Consider the following 16,127-nt stretch of genomic DNA (forward strand, 5'->3'; position numbering starts at 1 on the left):
GTGTGCATCAACAGTTGCCAAGAAAGGTCGACCTAAGATAATGGGGATGTGGTTCTTCAGATATTACACTAGTTGAGTATCAATCACAATGAAATCAACGGAAAAATAAAATTTGTCTACTTAAATAAGTACATCCTCCATAATACTGCGAGGTATTTTCATGGATTGATCTGCAAGTTGCAATGCAACTGGAGTTAAGTGTAATATTCTCAGTCCAAGTTTCACAAACACTGAATAAGATAAAATATTTACACTAGCTCCTAAATCCAACAAAACATTGTCAAATGTGTGATTCCTTATGCTATATGAGATGTCAGGGCAGTTTAGGTCGTTGTATTTTGAAGGAACTTTATGGTGGAGTATAGAACTAAAATTTTCTGTTAAAAATGCCTTCTTTTGAACATGAACAATTCTTTTTTTAGTATAAAAATCTTTGAGAAACTTGGTATAAGAGAACACTTGTTTAATAGCATCAAGCAAAAGGATGTTAATATTGACATGTTTAAAGATTTCAATAATATCACCTGTGGTATTTCCCTTCTTTACTTTAGCTAACCCTGAAGAAAAGGAGCTTTGGGGATGTATTTTCGTGGGTTGTTTTCTTCTTTCTCCTTTTATGGAGAGTCTTCAAAGTCTAAGGATACAACTTGAGTTGTTTTTGTCATCGACATTTCTACTTTATTGTCAACTTTTTTGCCTTTTCGCAGGATCATGACGGCTTTGACCTCTTCAAAATGTTGGGATAAACTTGTACTCACTTCATGCACTCTTTTAGGATTAGGCACTGACTAGCTTATGAATTTTCCTTTTTCGACCATCATCGCCAAGGTTTGAATTGAAAAAGTAAGTTCGCCCACCTTCTTTTCGAGGTTCGAAATTGATTGGGCTTGTGAATTGAAGCCAAATCTTAATTGATTGGTGTTGTGAATTGAAGCCAACTCTTATTTCATTCCGCAGCTCACAATTTTATGATTTTGTTGTTCTATTGTGGTGTGAGTAAAATTTTTTAGACTTTGGAATGCCTTCTCCCATGGTTTGACTTGTGAGTGGTTCTAGTTCTAATTATATGGTCTAATGGTAGTTGAGATACTTGAAGAGTTTGATGAACTTGTTGCATTGGTGGAGCTGGAGCTGTTGTTCCGTTCTGTTAGAATCCTTGAGACCACGAAAAGTTGGGATAGTCTCTCCATCTAGGATTATAAGTATCAGAGTAAGGCTTGTAGTTTGACTGCTTTCCTATCACATTTATGACATTGGCTTGATCTGGGTATGAATCATAGTCAAATTGGTTGTAGGCTTATGACTCTGTTGACTTGGTAGTCGTCAACGATGCTATTTAGCAAGAAAGTCCTTCAATTATATTTTTGACTTATTTGATTTCTGATCTTGACTCGCCAAAATGGATTTCATTTACTTCCTTGATTCTTCTCATATTCCTAAATGATCGACTCTGCTATTGGGAATTACTAGCTTGTCGCTGGAAGAAATTCAAAATCTTAGAATAAAAAAAATACTAATACAAGCAATTCCTTACTTGAAAAGTTTGATATCACATTTCAGAATAAAAATAAACAAAACAAAAGTTTCATTACCCAAATTCACATGAACATCATCACCAACTTTGGTACCACAGAATAAGGATTCCCCTAATTCCGCCGAGCCCCTTCACCTATAAAATTCTGCAACCCTCTTAGAAAATGTAGAAGCAAAATAAGTTTTTGTCTTGGCTGACAATTCTAAGCAGCCCTATATATGTTCTTGTACGTATAATACCAACAAACGCATGAGAAGATTTATCAGACTTTTTGAAATATATTTTAAGACTAATAGGACCATGAATGTAAATACCAACAAGAGCATCGAAGGAAAAAGAAAGAAACACCACCAACCTCAAGAAAATCTCTATGCATCTTTTCCTCTGCTACAATAGCTTTATCAAGAATTCCACCTGATGTTGCACTAGTGAAAAAATTATATTCTATGACTAAATAATTGGTACCTTTAAAGTTTACAGTTAACTAAATTACTAATGACGCTTAGGAGATTCTCTCCACAAATGACGATTAAGAGATTCTCTCCACAAATTATTCAAGAAAAAATTACTAATGACAATTAACAGATTCTCTCCACAAGTTATTCAAGAAATTTTTGCAGATAATATCAATTAGATTTTGCAACATTTTTTTAATATTCTTTTCATTCCTACTGAAGTATCAAACAATACCAGCCACAATGCAAACTCATGGCATTACTTGAGTAGTAACTTAACCATTTGTCACAAGTTGTACAAGACTCTTCAATCCAAAAGAGGGCTGAATTGTAGACTAAAACCTAGGCCTATTATTAAAAGCCCAAAAGTGCACTATTAACTAGATTTGTAAATTTCTTGAATGCTAAAACTAAAAAGTTCATTCATATGAAGTTATAAGTTTTGGCCTCACTGTTCTACTCATCCTTATCTCGCTTAATTTAGCTGATTAATAGAGCAGGTTCTAGAACACAACAAATGTTTCTAAAAATTGATAAATGACAAAATTCTACAATGAATTATTGTAATACTAAGACACAAGATTACCCAGAAATGTAACAGAACTTTTAACAAACACATGGAATGCAAAGCCTAGATCTAACAAATGCAAAAAACAAAAAAAAATCATTATGCAAGAGTTGGAAAAATATCTTAATTATATTGTATTTAGATTTATAATCACACATTGAATAAGAGAAACAATCAAACAAAACAATAATATTGCAAAAAGACTTGAAACCCACAAAAAAATCATGCTTAGGGTTTCAAAGAGATGAGAATCGTGAAGCTCATGTCGAAGATAGTTGAGATAACTACGAAGTTCAACATCACTCACTAGAAATCACTGAGAAATAGGTAAAGCTTGTTAGCGAATTAGTGTGAGTTTCTAGGATTCTCGGTGGCTAGGGTTTGGGTTGTCGTCGACAGGTAAGGTTTGGTTTCAATTTAAGACTAAATTCAATTCTGCTGTAGCAAAGAGAGACGACAACGGTTTACCGGCAAGCCAATAACAGTGAGGGTTGTCATTGTCGGTGAGGAGTGAGCTACGTTCGAGATAGAAGCTTTAGAGTAGTGAGTGTGGTCTTAACATGTTGAAAGATTAATAAGGGTATGAAACAACGCCGTTTCACTTTTTTCTTTGTTTTAATATTGTTTTATTTTTATTATTTAAAATTTTTAAAATTTCAGTCAAATATAAAGTCAAAATAAAATCTATCATAATTTTTTAATAGACAATAAATGAGAGTTTGGATGTCTTTTTTAAAATATTAAGTAATTTTTTATCTTTTATCTAAACGTTAGGGGTGTCTGAGTCGTTTTCCTATAAAATTATACAAAAAGAGATGCTACACATTGTCCTCCTATCCTAACTAGCCTAGGAAAATAAATACGATTGAAACGAATTATTTAACACAGAGAATGACAGCAACTATCATTATTACTTTGATTCATCCAAAGCAAAATTTTCCAACCTCGTTCTTTACATAGCATTGTATGTGAGGAAAATATGAAAATACTCGCAACAACCTTCATAACGTCGTCGTTTACAGCATGAAGTTAGTACGGTGCAGCACCACTTCCATTAATTAAACCACATGGTGATGATGCACAGTAACATGCCCCCTTGTGGGCTTTCCGAACTTTATCACTAGGCTCCTCATAATTATTTGAAAAATAGAAAATATCATATATTTTTATGGAAAATTTTCACGTATAGAGCTTTCTTAATCATTTCTTAATTTTTATTTTTCTACATACATTTTTTTCTTAAACTAGAATAAGATCCGCCTATCAAGATTGATATCCTGGATGCTCATGTCAACATTCTGTCTTGTTTTCCGGTGTGTGAAAAATAGAAGGGATTCTCTCCCATGGACTATGAATCCAAGAGACAAAGTTTGTATGATCATATAGTTATGTGATACAATAAAAGTTTAATGTTCTACTATTCCGTTAATTCTTCAAAATACCAAACTGAGGCACAATTTAAAATCAGGTTGATTCAAAAAAAAATACTGTGAACCTAGGGGGTTAAGACTTGTTAATTCCACAGAATACCGAAAATTGACTAAACTCAAAAACTCACACAGAGCTTTGAAATACTGAAATATTATTGAACTCAAATCTACCTTTAAAAATTACAAGAGAGGACTATTTATACTACGAGCAATTATCCTAAACCATGAAGAAAAAGGAAAAAAAATTTCCTAAACTAATAAGAACAATAAGTTTAGACAATAAGAAAGCTAGTTTGAATAGGATAACAGTTCTTAATTTGCATCAGTATGTCAAAAGCAAAAATATGATGAAATGGACATTATTCAAATAACAATCCAATATATTATGAAATTAATGCTTCAACAATTTTATTAAACTTAAATATGTTTTATTTTAAAGACCATACATATACTCCCAACATAATTCGTTGACATGATCGACTTCCACTGTAGAGACCAATTGCCTTGACTATCCTGTTAGATACTTAATAAACACCAAGAACTTTAACCAGCTTCCTGTGGTTAATTTTATCTGATAATAAATGAAAACTATTCAAAAGATTAACCAAACAATATCTAAGTGAAGAGCAAGTCTAATCACACTGAGTATAGATCAAGAGGAAGTCGAGGCTTAGGAACAACAAGAAGTGGATTTTTTCTGGTCGTTGAGCCACCAGATATTTCCTCCATATCTAAATCTTCTTTCTTCATATCACCAGGCAATTTCCATTCGAAACCATGCAAAAGATTTGCTAAAGTTGATTGAACCATTTTTAGCCCTAGAGCATAACCAACGCACATCCTCCTCCCAGATCCAAATGGCAATAGCTCAAAATTACGGCCTATAACATCAATCTCTTTTCCGATAAATCTCTCTGGATAAAACTCATTAGGTTTCTCCCATAGGGTTGGATCTCTCCCTATTGCCCATACATTAACAACTATACGAGAGTTTTTGACAATGTCATAGCCAGCTACTTTGCAATTTTCTCTAGCTTTGTGAGGAACAAGACATGGTAGCGGAGGGTGGAGACGCATGACTTCCTTAACAATTGCTTGTATGTACGGAAGGTTAACAATGTCTTTTTCTTCTACCCATTTGCTACGTCCAATTACTCTATCTAGCTCATCGGTTGCCTTCTGGATAACTTCTGGATTTTTTAAGAGCTCTGACATTGTCCATTCTAAGGCGACCGCCGCGGTTTCAAGTCCGCCAAATAAAAGATCCCGAAAATAATCAAAATAATAAAAAGAATAATATGGTTCAGATTTTTAATGCAAGAGACACCTTGATAGTTGTATTCATGATGCTTGCTTTGGTAGGACAATGAACTATTACTAAAATGTTAAAATCATTATAAACAAAATTACTTTTCATTTCAATGTACATATATGAAATTAATATTCGCACTAATATATTATGCCCAAAAATTACTATTCGGATTTTTATTTTTTTCTTAAGAAAAAAAATATTTCATGAATCAAAATCAGATCCCTTTACTCTATCTATATGTGCATGTGAGTAGGGTCCCAACCCAAACATAACTACTTCAAATTGGATTTGCTGAAACAAATATGAAATTAAGTATATGCACAAAAAATCTAATTACCTGCATCGATGCCTTAATATGATCTCTTGATCTCTTTCTAGCTTAACTTCGAGAGTAGGATCATCAGCAAGCTGCAACAAAACATCGACCATATCATTGGTCCCACGTTCCTTAAATTTCCTCTTACCGTGGCGCTCGTGCTCATCCAAAACATGCTCATAAAATTTATCAATCTTCTTCCTAGCGGCCTTCATTCTCTTGACATTCCCTTGTAAATCTAAGAAAGCAAGCCATGGAATTGCACCCCCTATATCTAAAACACCAGAAAGAAAGAACACTTCTTCTACGATCTCCGTGAGCTCTTTTGGAGTTACAACATTGTTTTCATTTTCCTCAGTATACCTTTTTCCGAACAGCATCCGGCTCATTATGGCAAGATTGAACATGAAAACACACTCTTTCAAATGAACAGGAGTGGAATAAGAAGATGATGATAATTTGTACAATTTACACATAAATGCTTTTCTTTCCTCTACCCTCATGTACTCAAATTGTGCTAAACGTTTTGGGCTAAGAAGCTCCGTCTTGTAAATTTTACGAGTTTGGCGCAAATGTGGACCATATGGTGCACCGGGCATAACTAGATAATCGTAGTTTGCGTGTTTCCCTGCAAGAATTTCTGGCCTAGTAGCAAAAGTAAGATCATGAGTTTTTAGAAAGAGTTCTGCTACTTCAGCTGATGAGCATACCACCATGATGTTTAAACCGAGTTTGAGCTGCATAAGGGGGCCATATTTTTGGGAGAGAGAATGGAAGGAGAGGTGAAGGTGCTCGCCGAGGAGGTTGAGATTTCCGATGAGGGGCCATGGCTTTGGACCGGGTGGTGGCAAGTAATTGAGCTTATTGCGAGAAAAATGTCGGTGAAATAACAAGAGGAGGACAGGCAGGAAAAAGGCAAGGACCGAGTACCACATAACTGAGTTTGGAGGATTATCAGCTGTGGCACTACTAGCAGGATCCTCCATTCTTAGTATTAAAAAAAAAAAGATAAATAAAATCGGCACTGGATTCAAATTCAGTGTAACATAATTGACTTTTATTATTATACATCTTTTATTTTTTGTTTTATGTATAAATATCATAGTTCATATTTATGTTACATGTTTTATACTTACGTCACATGCATGTTTCATGCAGAGGTGGAACTGCATGTTTGACACCGGCCTAATTATAAACAAAGCAGACCACTCAAGATGATTACAAAGACATACATATATTCACCACCCGATCATATCCTACAAAATATATATGACTTCTTGCCTCACCACTTTAAAGAATACACCCAAAAGGTACAAAGTTGCATGAAGAAACTCTAACAAGAGCACTCTTCTATATTACACTATCAAAATCACCACCATTTTCTGGGAAATTTACAAAAATAACCATTAATATTTTATTATTTTCGTAATTAACCCTCTCAACTTTTTTCTATCAACATTAGCCAAACACAAGCCTTTCTTCCCAAATTACCCTTCTTTACAGAACAAAACCAACATTGTTTCTCCCATCTCGCCAAACCAAAAGCAGCTTTTCATTCTTGAATCATCAGCCAACGGCGACCGCAAAAGACAACTGTGAAAGTGATATCCGATCATAATCTATCCAGATTCAACACAAATCGACATCACTTACTGGTATGAATTATTTTCTGAACTTACTGAACTGAGTCGGGTGAATCTGAATCTGGCGACAGGCTGCCTGTCGCAGCAAACCTTGGTGCGACAGGCTGCCCGTCGCACCCACTCTTGGTGCGACAGGCTGCCCGTCGCGCCAAACCTTGGTGCGACAGGCTGCCCGTCGCGCCAAACCTTGGTGCGACAGGCTGCCCGTCGCGCCAAACCTTGGTGCGACAGGCTGCCCGTCGCGCCAAACCTTGGTGCGACAGGCTGCCCGTCGCGCCAAACCTTGGTGCGACAGGCTGCCCGTCGCGCCAAACCTTGGTGCGACAGGCTGCCCGTCGCGCCAAACCTTGGTGCGACAGGCTGCCCGTCGCGCCAAACCTTGGTGCGACAGGCACCCTGTCGCACCAAGCTTCGGGCGACAGGTTGCCTGTCGCACCCACTCTTGGAGATTTATTAAAATTGTATTATTTTAATTAGGACTGAAATAATTTTTTTTTTAATTTCAGGCTTAATGGATTCAGTTGTACTTGAATTGTGTTACGATGGTTGGTGGGAGACATTAGAGAATGGCTGTATGGAGTACGTGAATGGTAAAAATCGAGCTTTTTTGGTTGGAAAAAATTACCTGTTTGATCAGTTATTGGCAAGAGTATACGAGGTGTTAAAAATAAATCCTAATGACTATAGTATCACAATGAAGACAACTTTGAGGTCTAGTAACACATTATATCGTATATGTGCAATGCCCATGGATATATGTGATGATGAAATGGTGAGGGTTGTGTTGCATATGGCATCTGACGTAGCTAATTTTGGATGCATTCCTATATTCGTGACCACATCACCTCGAGTTCCGAGCGAAGGTATTGAGCCACATGTCGATACAGAAACTTCGTTTAGAGCAAATATGTCTGGCCCCGATAATGATGAAGAGGTGTTGCCAAGGACAATATCGCTGCAGCAATATTACTCTCCAATCCACGACAATTATGACAACATTGATGATAATGGCGTTACGTTACAGGATGTTGGAGCAACGGTATTTCCAATAACAACGTCATTGGAGCAACAATATTCTCCGTATCACAACAATGATTTTCGGGACAATGATGATTTTCATAATGAGACAGAGGGGGATAATGTTTGTGCAGAACCTTCTAATAATAAAAGGCGGGGCACTCGTTTCAATAATGATGGTGATGATGGAGGAGCCGGTCCTTCGAATGTTCCGTCGTTTCAGGATGAGGATGAGTGTGAAGACAATACTCCTGTGAATAACAGAGGCAATAGACCTATTCCTTCTATGGTTCGATCGAGAAGGAGAATTGACCCCCTTACAAGTCTTGCTCCAACTTTACCTTCGAACATGGTTGCTCCAAGCTTTGTTAGCAGTTGTGACTCAGATGATATCAGCGTGGGTAAGATATTTGCTGAGAAGAATGAGCTTATATTACAACTATGCAAGGTGGCCTTTAGAGATAAGTTTGATTTCAAGATTGCACGGTCTACTACGACACGTTTCGAGGCTCACTGTTGTTCAGAATCATGTAAATGGCGTATTCGAGCAACTAGAAGTTCGAACGAGCAACATGTTCCTTGGGTGGTGAAGAGAATTGATAATGTACACACTTGTCATAATGAGGTATTGGTTGATGGACGTCATCAAGTAAGGAGCCGGGTTGTCGGTCATATTATCGCAGAAAAATATATTCAAGATAAGAGGATTTATACTCCCAATGACATAAGAGCAGATATGCAACAGGAATACGGTGTTCAGTTAACATACCAGCAGGCATATAGGGCGAGAGAAGTTGGTCTTGAAATAGTACGCGGCAACCCTGCAGAGTCATACAACTTGCTCCCTAAATACTCTCACGTACTAACTACAGCGAATGAGGGTACAGTCACTCACCTCGAGCAGGATGGAGATGGTAATTTCTTGTACTATTTTGTAGCACTCGGATCTTCCATCAAGGGGTTTATGCAGTACATTCGGCCTGTCATTGCTGTAGATGGTACTCATCTGAAGGGATTATATCGTGGAAGCATGTTCGTGGCAACATGTCTTGATGGTAACAATCAATTGTATCCGTTAGCCATTGGGATCATGGATTCAGAAAATAATGATGCTTGGGAATGGTTTATGATGAAGTTACATGGAGTGATTGGTGATAGACCTGAGTTGGTAATTATCTCTGATCGATGCACTACCATAAGGAGAGCCGTTCTTAAAGTATTTCACAATGCAACTCATGGCGTTTGTTTTTACCACGTCAAAGGTAACATTAAGTCACAATTTAGAATGTCCAAAGCTCTTTGGGATGAATTTGAGCCTGCCTTTATTAATGCAGCAAAAGCATATGGCCACGAGGAATTTAAGAGACAACTTGAAGGGTTGTGGATGATCCACTCGGGTGCGGCTGATTACCTAGAAAATAATGTCGGTACGTGTAATTGGGCAAGGTCTCAGTTTCAAGGTAGGAGGTACAGCATTCTTACCACCAACATCGCGGAGAGTGTTAATGCTTTCATGAGGGAACCTCAAAAATTTCCTGTTACTCATCTTGTTGATCACTTCAGGAAAACATTGCAGCAATGGTTTTATGATAGAAAAATTGTGGCTGAATCAATGACTACTCGGCTAACAACATGGGCGGATGAAATAGTCACTGAGAGGAGAACTATAGCTGAAAGAATGATAGTTCGGCCGGTGTCTTCGCATCGCTTTCAAGTTATAGGCGGTGGGCTTAAGGAAGGGTTGGTTGACTTGCAAAAGAGAACTTGCTCCTGCAGAGTGTTTCAGCTTGATCAGCTTGTGTGTGCTCATGCAATTGCGGCGTGTCTAACACACCGGGTGGATTTTATTAACCTTTGCTCGGACTTTTACACTACAGAATCGTTGGCGATGGCTTATGCACAACCAGTGGAGCCAGTTGGTGATGTGGCTGATTGGGAAGTTCCAGATGAAATTCAGGAGCTGCAGGTATACCCACCAGTTGAGGCACCGCCACCTGGACGTCGTAAAGAGCGCAGAATACCCTTGGCTGGCGAGGACGTTGACCGGCGAACTGTAAGATGCGGCCGATGTCATGAACTTGGCCATAATCGTAAGCGATGTAAGAATCCTATTGCGTCGACTCGAAGTTAGTTGTATTTTGTGTGTTATTCGTTGGTTAAAACTATTATTGTTTTTGTGTTACGTTGGTTAAAACTGTTATTGTTTTTTGTATTTCGTTGGTTAAAATTGTTATTATTCATAAAACTTTATTTTATTTTAAAGTTCAAAATGTGAGGCATTAAAATTATATAAAATTAAGTGCGGAAATAAAAAAAAATTGTAAATTTCAACATTGAAATTACTACATAGGTCTACAATATAATATCGTCATTAAATATATCAACCGCAATCTTCTTTCTAAAGTACTCGACATGACTAGCGTTAAACTCCAACCTAAGCCCGAACATTAAATACATCGTAACCATCAATACAAAAACACCGCAATCGCCAGTGCCTCTTTCTTGTTGCGGCGCGCTCTTAACTGCGATAACTTTCCACGGGTCTTCACTCCGCAACTCAGGTCGTATATTGTAGAAGCCAACATATTCCAACCATCGAGGGAATATAACTTCAAGTGGCTTGAATTTCAACTTGTACCTTTTGTCGTCGCGAAATGTGAGTAATGAGTCATAAATCCAAACTTTATTTTTCCGAAAGTCAACTCGTGCTAGTACCCAATGCCCGCCGTCCAAGTTAACAGGGATGAGTAACTGCATATAAAAATTAAAAAACATGTTCGTTATATATGAAATTGAAATACAACAAAGAAAAAACAACTCCTCGAATATTTTCAGTATAGAACATGTGAAATGTAATAAAATACATACCATATCGACATCCGTCATTGATTTTGACATTGTGTGCTGTCGCCCACTAAGATAACTATTCAAGCGGTCATCGAATACCATTGAATCGACTGCACAATTCCCGTTATTCCATAACTGATTCAAGAACACCTAGTACATAGATAACCAAGAAATGCATAAATTAATAAAACTTAAAGGCAATAATTAAAGAAATTAAATAGTATTTATAAGTTTTGTCGGCACGTTACCCAAAAAAATGTGTCCGTATGTGTGACACGTTGGAGTAAGGCATTTGGATACTGCCGTTGTTTCTCGCTAATCAAGCGGAGATACTCGTGAATATGCTGTAGAGAAACAGAAATATTACGATTTAAAAAAAAAATATACACAAATCCACAACAGTATACACCACGAGGAAAATATAAATACCTCATCGCCTAGCCATCCCATTGAAGCTGTCCCCAAAATTATTTGAAAGAATGACCGCGGGTGCTGGACGTTCCGGCGGACTCTGATATCACCAGTGAACCATCGATCAAACTCAGCAAACAAACTAGAGTCCTCCAATCCTCTCAGTGGATTTACATCCACACTCGTACTCATGTCAATCGCATGCTCCATGATTTGGGGTCGAGGTAACCTCCGGACATTCTGTCCTCGCCTGACCGGAGGAATCATGTAAGGACTGTTATAAACATACGACGGTATGTACGCGCGGCCGAACTTACTAACGCCCGAAGGCACCTCTATGAACACCTGCACGCTCTCCCCACTAACATCTCCGTAGAAACTAACCAATGACGTGGGCGTAGACAAATTTTCATTGCCCACGTCAGTATACACTCCATAGTCATCCGGAGCCTGTACAATCGCCAAAAAGAACATATTAAATAATTATCAAATTAAAAGTTAAACGAACATAATTATTTAATTTAAATTAGCTTACCGCATACGAGCGTGCAGTGGGAGAATCCTTATTTGGACGTTTAGAAAATGTGTCGATGAAGCCAACAACGGTTTCTTTAAAATCTTTTAATTCTGACTTTATTTCATATACCTTACGATCAATCTTATCCAGCCGTCGTCGTATGTAATCATTAAACTGCTTTGTCCTCGACTAATACAAAAGAAAAAAATAAAACTTTAGAATAACAATAAAAAAATACTAACAACCAAAGTGAAAAATATCGTATATTATTTATAACCTCAGAATCCCGTGCGTCATCAGAGTTGTCTGTTTGCTGCGGGTGGTCATCAACAACCACCTCATCCTCAAAAGTGTCATGACGCTGCTCAAAAGTGTCATGACGCTGCTCTGGTATTGGGTTTGGTATGTCGTCATGATCGTCATGCTCGTCCGATTGTCTTGTAACCGACGGCATCGCGTTGATTGAGGGTTGGTGCTGTATAAAGTATCATTTAAAATTACTAAATGAAAAGTCAAAAATTTCGATAAAAAAAATTTTGTACTTACAGTATACCGATCTTATGAACCCAGTCTGGAATGCTTGGCAAGTAATCCTTCACAGAGAGCCAATATTTTCTGCTACTCTCCTTTGAATTTGGCTCAAGAGTTTGTAAAACGTCCGTCTGCCATAAATTTAATTGAAAAATTTAAGTAAGTATACCCAACTTAAATTTAGTAAAGTTAAAAAAATAAGTAATACATATTACTTACAAGACGAGATTCGTCGTTGAAGAACGAATAAACCTCCGCAAAGTTGATTCTCGAAGACGCCATAGGCTTCCATTGCAGAATGCGGGGAATCTTACTCTTCGTTTTGACGACCCATGTTGATGGTAACCCTCCGATTGCTTCATAAATCCAAGCCTACAACAACCAAAGTGAAAAATCAAATAAAACAACTATCAAACATTTAATACTATAAAACTTATTAATAAACAAAAAAAAGCACCTGCACCCCAGACGTAAATCCGTAAAGATTGTATTTTTCAATATTATGATCTGGATTTTTCAACCGAGTCTTCTTAAATTTCTCGTCTTTTTCGAACAGTGCATTGTCAAGACTCTCGTAAATCATTTCCCACGACAATAGACCCCATGGACGCTTTCGGAAGTACTGAATATCATCAACTTGGTCAAGCCAATCGAAATTAATTTGACAGTGATTTTTTCTTGCATTTAGTACTCTGTCCGCAAAATAAAACAGCGCAATCTTTAATGCGTCCATATCGTCTATTTCCTCGAAATTCAGCTCCTTAAATACGGCATCAAATTGCTTCACATTAATCTTACGATGCACACCACCAAAATACGTATTCCGTAGCCTCTGCTCCATTTCATCATTTTTTTCATTGGTATCAACACCAAATGAAAGTCCAGTAACCAAGCACCATTCGACAATTGACAAGCGAATCAAATGCTTACCAATTTGAAACCATAACTGATCCTCACGGCTATCTTCTTCATGGGCCACTTAACGCAGTAAAAGATTATGCAAAATTACCCCACTAAATGGAAAACTTCGACACTCCAAGAAATGCCCAAATATATCATTTTTGAACATACTCAACTGCCGCTTTGTTAATTTTTCCTCGATAGCTTTTACGACCGAAGATAACATACACATGCTCGAAATTCGACCAGGAAAGTGATCAGCATAACGAAAATACATCTTGCCTACTTCAATATCCGGTGATTCTGATTTCGCCATGTATCTGTAATATTTATAAAATTATTACATTATATTTACAGAAATAAAAAATTAACTCGTTAAAAAAAAACTCTAATTTTTTGGTGTGACAAATCTGGTGCGACAGGCAAGCCTGTCGCTCCAAAAAACTGGTGCGACAGGCCCTCTCGCACCAAAAAATTGGTGCGACAGCGCCTGCTGTCGCACCAGATTTAGTGCGACCGCAGGCCGCGCATGGGCGCGCGCTGCTGCCCAGCGATGGGCGCCGGCGCGCGCCCTGCCCCCTCCCTTCCCACCCCCAAAATTAAGCGCAATCACTCCAAAATCAAAAACAGTACTCCCAAACACCACCAACCACCACAAACATCATCACCACCATTATCAATCTCAAGCTATAACTATTATTATTCTAAAATCTCATTTTAAATTAATGAAAATAAGAAAAATGACTAACCTAGGTTTTGTTGAAGGTTGTGGATCGTAGATCGGATGCCGGTGAGAGATGGAGCCGCCGCCGACGAGGGTTGATGTCGCCGCCGATGATGGGAGTTGGATCGGTTTGGGAGAGATGAGAGAAAGGGAGTGTTGGGGAAGAGATGAGGGAGGGGTATTTTGGACTCAAATGTTGTTTAATGGCTAATGTTGATAGAAATATTTTTGGGGGGTTAAGATGAAAAAAAGCAAAATTTTTTTGGTTATTAGTGTAAATTTCCCCCATTTTCTGAAGTTACAACCTATTACTCTTAAAGATAACTTGGAGCACCCTCCAACCTTAGGATAAGATCTCTTTTATTTTTAGAGAATAGAACTCCACAAACTTGAATTGAAGTTCTTAGTAGTAAATAGGTATAAGAGAATAAAGCAAAACACAAGTCAGTTCAACAACATTCTGAGTAATCAACACTTATTTAATCATATTTTGAAGTTGAAAACTCCAAAACAAACACTATAAAATTCATTAAATTCCTTATTCACAAAGATTTCCAGTCTTGTTAACTAAATCTTGATGCATGATGCCAGTAAATTTAGAATTGTCGGTCTCGTGCAGAATTCCTAATAGCTTTGATCTTTACTGCAATATCTTTGAGAAGCAAAGTTCGAATTTGATTCCATAAAACTCTTGAAAAAAAACTAGTCACATTTATCTTTCTAACTATATATAATACATTTAGTTACCTCTAGAAAAACATAGTTAATTTAAATAAGTGGTCATAATTTTAGGTTGTGCCGTGTTGAAAAATTTCACGAATATCCCTTAATTTTTATAATTTTTCATATATTAATTTGCTTTTATTTTGTTTTCAAGTATGTCCCCATTTCAACTTTTTCAATTATAGTTACAGACTTATTTCATATTTAACTCTTTTATGCATTCACATACGTATTTACAATAAATTTATAAATTAGTTCGGGCTAGTAAAAAGTCCTAGGTCAACCTTTGGTTTCATGTTAGGGAAAAATCTCACATTCTTTGAGAATGAATCTTTAGATGATGCGATTCATCATTATTATTCTAGTAATTAACAATTACCTTTCAAGAAAAACAAACAATTACTTTGTTTTGAAGGTGGCTTGATTTGATTGGGAGACAACATGGTTTATTAAAATCTATGCCATTTTCAATACACACACACACTGAATACCGATACACAATTTTTTACTTTAAAAAATAATGGGTCTGAGTTGCTTTATAGCTATTTATTCATTAGAGTTATTTCAAATACACAAGGATACATATTTATGAAATCAAGAGAATTTATTTGACTATTTGAGTAAATTTTGAGGTTGTAGGTAATTTTTTCCTTTTTTATATAAAAAAATATATTGTTATATTATTATCTTATTTAAGATAACTTTGTTTAATAATTAGCATTACTCCTAAACATAAATAAATAAATAGTCATTTTCTAGGCACATCCAATGGCAAGGAGAAGTCGTAATATGTTCCTAGTTTTTTTTGTCTTTGATAGTCATTATTGAACAAGTTACTACTAGAAAAAAAAAAAAAAAAGGCATTTATGATGGTTTTTACCCATCATCTGCCATGTGGCATGACAATTGAGCAACCGTCCTTGATTCTCGTGTCAAAAAAAAAACGATGACAATTTTTATATGTCATGTAATGCATAACGTATTTTCCGTTGTGATTCTGTCATAAATATTTTGATGAAAAATTATTATGCACTACTAAAATCTGTCATATACACTTTCAACATATGACTGATATCTATCATCTAAGATTGACGCATATAAATAAATGTGTAATTAAAATTTAAATATAATTAAATATTTAATATATTTAAATTACTGAAATTCATTTTGCAATTATTATGGCGGGAATCCGAACTTAT

The 16,127-nt window shown here is 36.6% G+C and overlaps 2 protein-coding genes, 1 long non-coding RNA gene and 1 pseudogene across 3 annotated transcripts; 1 reads left to right on the plus strand and 3 right to left on the minus strand.

Annotated features, from left to right (window-relative positions):
* Positions 1-4,623: 4,623 nt before the first annotated feature.
* Positions 4,624-6,601, minus strand: LOC18037490 (annotated as a pseudogene).
* A 1,426-nt stretch (positions 6,602-8,027) lies between these two features.
* LOC112096976 lies at positions 8,028-10,406 on the plus strand. Its single transcript, XM_024181231.1, has one exon. The coding sequence runs from the start codon at positions 8,028-8,030 to the stop codon at positions 10,404-10,406; it is 2,379 nt and encodes a 792-aa protein (XP_024036999.1).
* Positions 10,407-10,627: 221 nt separating this feature from the next.
* On the minus strand, positions 10,628-11,161 carry LOC112096977 (sentrin-specific protease 1-like). The gene is made up of 2 exons (XM_024181232.1): positions 11,144-11,161; positions 10,628-11,026 (listed from the first exon to the last, which is right to left on the minus strand). Exons 1-2 carry the CDS (start codon positions 11,159-11,161, stop codon positions 10,628-10,630), a joined length of 417 nt encoding a protein of 138 aa, XP_024037000.1.
* Positions 11,162-11,217: 56 nt separating this feature from the next.
* Positions 11,218-11,572, minus strand: LOC112097061. The gene is made up of 3 exons (XR_002904720.1): positions 11,552-11,572; positions 11,371-11,466; positions 11,218-11,272 (listed from the first exon to the last, which is right to left on the minus strand). It is a non-coding gene; the product is annotated as an uncharacterized LOC112097061 (long non-coding RNA).
* Positions 11,573-16,127: the final 4,555 nt, after the last annotated feature.

The sequence above is a fragment of the Citrus clementina genome, unplaced genomic scaffold (genome assembly GCF_000493195.1).
Source record: "Citrus clementina cultivar Clemenules unplaced genomic scaffold, Citrus_clementina_v1.0 scaffold_7, whole genome shotgun sequence".
In the NCBI taxonomy this organism is placed as follows: domain Eukaryota; kingdom Viridiplantae; phylum Streptophyta; class Magnoliopsida; order Sapindales; family Rutaceae; genus Citrus; species Citrus x clementina.

Excerpts from the sequence above, each read along its gene's own strand:
- LOC112096976 (XM_024181231.1), top strand. The coding sequence starts at position 8,028 with ATGGTGAGGGTTGTGTTGCATATGGCATCTGACGTAGCTAATTTTGGA.